Raw genomic sequence first — 5,000 nt, forward strand, 5'->3', positions numbered from 1 at the left:
AACATGAAGTTAGCAGAAGGAGTATGCTTTACCAGGCAAGAGATTTTCAGAGTGAAGAAACTGGTGCAGAGGATTGATGCGGAATTAGAATGGTGATGGTGGTGGTGCCGCTGGGTTCCTTCTGTGCGCTGGGTCCTCTTTTGCATTTGGTTCTGTCTTTAATGGACATGAAGATTAACTGGACAATGAAACAGCCGGCCACTTGTGAGGTGGGTTGGCTTTGGTTGACTGGACAATGGTGGAGCGGCTGGAGCCCGCTACGAGTGCTACGTGTAGACTCGGATTCTCAGACGGACCTCTCGTTGGAAGGGCCAGGATGGACCTTCATCACATGCCAACATCGAGGCTCACTCACAGCCTGTGTGACAGTGGTCATGGTGGAGCTGTTGGATGTAGCTGGTCAGAGCTTGGTGGATGCAGGAGCAATAGCTGATCTGTTGGGGCTGATATCACCTTGCCGTGTGGGTTGTTTCCCAGAACTGTGCATCGAAAAACTATCTATGAAAGATACTGAACATGAGAATCACAGGAGGGGAGAGGAAAGTGGACTTGTACTGTACTGTTGTGTTGTGTCCAGAGACGGGCTGGGTGTGGAGGAGGACTCGGCGTATAGGGGGGGTTCAGGGGCAGCAGCAGCATGTCACTGGCTGAACCCTCTGCACTGGTTTGTTGCAGCAATGGTCTTTTGAATATGAATAATTATGTTTTGTTTTTTTGTTTCGAGTTGTATGCAAGATGCCATGTTTGACTGAAAACAAGTAAAGCTTTTGCTGTTCTTTTTTAGTTTGTAAATAAAAAGGTTTTATAAAAAGTCAAAAAAGTCTCTCTCTCTCTCTCTCTCTCTCTCTCTCTCTCTCTCTCTCTCTCTCTCTCTCTCTCTGTCTCTCTCTCTCTTCATCTACTCTCTCTCTGCTCTCTACTCTGCCCACGCAGACAGTCAAGTCAATAACACTGAGCCTCGCCTTCACACATCAGACCCCTACTGAGTGATTAGCTCTTCTCACTCACACACACACACACACTGGATTTCACACGCGCCCATGCATACTCACGTGTGTCGTGCTGAATACTAAATAGGCCTCCTCGCGAGCTCTATTCCACAGTGCACAGCGCACGCACGCACGCACACACACACACACACACACACACACACACACACAGGCTGTCTGTCTGGGATGCTCTGAACACTGCCGCAGTGCCTCCTCACCTTCTCTCCCTAAAATAAGCCTCGCGTAGAGACAGAGAGAGGGGGGGGGGAGGGATGGTTGGATAAGGGAGTGATGGGGGGAGGGAGTGTACACCTAGAATAAAAGATGGTTCACTTTAACACCATTCCTATGTTGTTGCTTTTTTAAAGTATGTAATTTTGGCCAATTTCTAGTCAAACATGTAGTGGTGGTTCTCAACGTGAGGTCCAGGGGATCCCCAGCTAAATACAGCAATTATTATTTGTATCCATTATAGGTTGGCTGTTCGAAAATATCCGATGTATATAAGCTCATAGTGCGGAACTGCGAGCTTATGCATCTGCTATTTTTTTTTAACATTTTGGAAAGGTTTTACACAAATCTTCTTTTCTGTTGGTCCCTGGCACCACTCTGACATCTCATACTGTTGAGCTTAAGTGGGGCGGCAGTGGCTCAGGGGTAGAGTGGCCGGTAGAGCAGTGGCTCAGGGGTAGAGTGGCCGGTAGAGCAGTGGCTCAGGGGTAGAGTGGCCGGTAGAGCAGTGGCTCAGGGGTAGAGTGGCCGGTAGAGCAGTGGCTCAGGGGTAGAGTGGCCGGTAGTGCGCCCACATGGCTCAGGGGTAGAGTGGCCGGTAGTGCGCCCACATGGCTCAGGGGTAGAGTGGCCGGTAGTGCGCCCACATGGCTCAGGGGTAGAGTGGCCGGTAGTGCGCCCACATGGCTCAGGGGTAGAGTGGCCGGTAGTGCGCCCACATGGCTCAGGGGTAGAGTGGCCGGTAGAGCACCCACATGGCTCAGGGGTAGAGTGGCCGGTAGAGCGCCCACATGGCTCAGGGGTAGAGTGGCCGGTAGTGCACCCACATGGCTCAGGGGTAGAGTGGCCGGTAGAGCGCCCACATGGCTCAGGGGTAGAGTGGCCGGTAGAGCACCCACATGGCTCAGGGGTAGAGTGGCCGGTAGTGCGCCCAATGGCTCAGGGGGTAGAGTGGCCGGTAGAGCGCCCACATGGGAACCACAAGGTTCCCAGTTCCATCCCTGGTTCCCCCGGAGTTGGGGTCGAAGTGTCCTTGAGCAAGACACTGAACCCCTAATTGCTCCCGATGTGCAGGTTGGTGCCTTGCATGGTTTCTTCAGCTCCGCCATCGATGTGTGCGCGTGTGTGCGTGCGTGCGCGTGAGAGAATGTGTGTATCTAATGCACAATCTATGTAAATAATGCGCGTAGTAGTGTATGGGAGTGTGTTGAGTGTAAGCCACTGGTCTTGACTCGTCTCTCCTTGGATGTTTCAGCCTCTCTCCAGCTGTGGAGGTCTCGTCTCAGCCGGGTCATGTTCTCCATGGCCAACTGCCTGCTGCTCATGAAGGTAACGTGTGCGCGCACATGTGTGTGTGTGTGTGTGTGTGTGTGTGTGTGAGCGCGTGTGTGTGTGTGTGTGAGCGCGTGTGTGTGTGTGCGCATGTGTGTGTGTGCGCCTGCGTTCTGTATCTAAACGTCAGTCTCGGTCTTGCGGGACCAGCTGAGTCTCTGTAGTAGCTTTTTTTGTTTGTTTCTCGGTATGTCATTATGTGTGTGTGTGTGTGTGCGTGCATGTGCACAGTACTCCGGATGTGGTTGTTGGTGTGTGTGTCCTTGTGTGAGACATTCCCTGATGCTAGGCTAGCGGAGGATTCCCAGTGAAATCTCCCCAGACTGACCACTAATTGGATTCTTGGTCAGAGAGAGAGAGAGAGAGAGAGAGAGAGAGAGAGAGTGTGTGAGAGAGAGAGAGGGGAAAATGAATGGGGTGTGGATTGGAGCCCACACACTGTAGGCAGTACCACACTGCCATCTACTGGTGACAGTCTGGAAACTCTGGACTTCCACTCCCCAAACACACACACACACACACACACACACACACACACACCTCAACTAAATGGTAGTTAGGAACCAAATGGACCCGTTGCCCAGATTTTACAATATAAATTGGGGTCTCAGAGATAGAAATGCCATTAAATGGGGGTCCGTAGCATAATGCATATCAAACTGGTGGTCCTTGAAATTAAACGGGTTGAGAATCACTGCTAGAGCCGTACAAATCTTCTCTTATCGGGGTCCCTGGCATGCATTTTTCACATGGGGGGGGGTCCGCAGGCTAATTAGTGTCAAATTGGGGGTCCTTGACATGAAAATCCACAAAAGTTTAAATATGGAGATAAGAGGTTTCTGCCCGACAGCAACGCTATTGAAGGGACATGATGTCACATGTGGCCCTCAAAAGTGTAGTAATACATCCCCCCACACGCGCGCGTGCGCGCGCGCGCACACACACGCTCGCGTGCGCTAACTTCCCTGACCTCTGTCCGTGCTCGGCTCAGCAGTGCAGTCACCATGTGAGCAATGTGTAGCGGTGCAGAGAGTGGAGGGTGGGGGGGTGGGGGCACATCGACCCAATCATACTCCATAGCTTTGATTAATGTACTCTCTCTCCCCCCCCTCTCACCCCCCACTTATTTACCTCGCCCGTCCTCTGTATCTCTATAAGCCGTTTATTTCTCTTACACATTCTATCCCTCCACCCCACCCACTCTACGATCGTTCTTCTCGCACCGTTTATCTTTGCATGCCGTATTGTGCGCTTAACCTATCTTACACCTCTTACTGTTTGTATGTCTCTCTTTCTCTCTCTGTCACTGTCTTCCTGTGTCTATTCAGGACGATGTCATTCATTTCAGCCCGGTTATATTGTTTGTTTTTATTCTTTGTCGTACGATGGTGGCGCAAGGACAACCTTTTGCCAATCCACAAGCTCACAAAGCTTCGCATCACCACTCGTTGCGAGCTTTGCTGAGAGGCTATTTTGGCAATTTTGTAAAATTGTTTTGAAAACGGTGTAAACTCACAGGTCTTCTACTACATTGAATGGTAGAGTGACTGATGTTAGTCTGCTCAAACGTTACTCTTTTACCTGCTTTTTACTAACACTAACTTTACAAAGATGCCCAGAACATCGGGGTGAACCTGTGTAGTTTATGGCTGCTCCAACAGTAGTGGCAACATTCAACTTTGGAGAGAAACGGAATGTCAAAAAATACACCACGGTGGCCGAGACCAGAGCCATAGAGTAATGGTTGAGACGAAGCAGTGAAAGGTCCTGAAAGATACATAGTGAGTCTTACCCAATACCCAGTCTTTCTGTTGTATGAACACAAGGCTGCTGTACTTTATACCTCATACTCTAAATGCTTAGTATGAGGTATAGTGTATAAGTACAGCAGCCGTTTGAGCAGACTAACATCAGTCACTCTACCGTTCAATGTAGTAGAAGACCTGCGAGTTTACACTGCAGATATGTCGTCTCCGTCCACAGGAAATACGTTTGCTGCGACCAGGGGACCCGTTTCTGAATTGGTCTAATGGTCTATACATCATCACGGCTCGGCAAGGACTTGAAAGTGACTGAAGTTGTGCATGGGAGCGTGTGTGTGTGTGTGTGTGTGTGTGTGTGTGTGTGTGTGTGTGTGTGTGTGCGTGCGTGTATGCGCACGCACGGTTAATACAGCATCACAATCATTTTAACCACTTCATCCTTTTATATGTTCAAAAATAGCAGATCTACAAGCTCCCAGTGCGTCACCTAGTGCAACGCTGTGAGCTTGTACATCTGCTATTTTTGAACATTTTAAGTACACAAGTCCTCTTCTGGGGGTCTCCCTGACAAAATCTTTTAGGATAGGGGTCCCCAGTCAAACGGTTTCATCAGTTTGGTGGGGGTCCTTGACATGAAAAGGTTTCTCCTATCTCTCTCCCTGTGTGTCAGGACTATGTACTGGCA

The 5,000-nt window shown here is 49.9% G+C and overlaps 1 protein-coding gene across 1 annotated transcript in view; it reads left to right on the forward strand.

Annotated features, from left to right (window-relative positions):
- The window catches only part of LOC306942609 (trafficking protein particle complex subunit 12-like), a gene marked incomplete at its 5' end in the record, with an annotated part of 27,820 nt that overhangs the window by 15,816 nt on the left and 7,004 nt on the right, over positions 1-5,000 (forward strand). Inside the window, one exon of the mRNA XM_079528616.1 lies at positions 2,476-2,549. Within this exon, the coding sequence (XP_079384742.1) occupies positions 2,476-2,549 (74 nt within the window). The remainder of the gene's footprint in view (positions 1-2,475; positions 2,550-5,000) is intronic.

Source organism: Electrona antarctica (genome assembly GCF_951216825.1).
Source record: "Electrona antarctica genome assembly, chromosome: 18".
Classification (NCBI taxonomy): domain Eukaryota; kingdom Metazoa; phylum Chordata; class Actinopteri; order Myctophiformes; family Myctophidae; genus Electrona; species Electrona antarctica.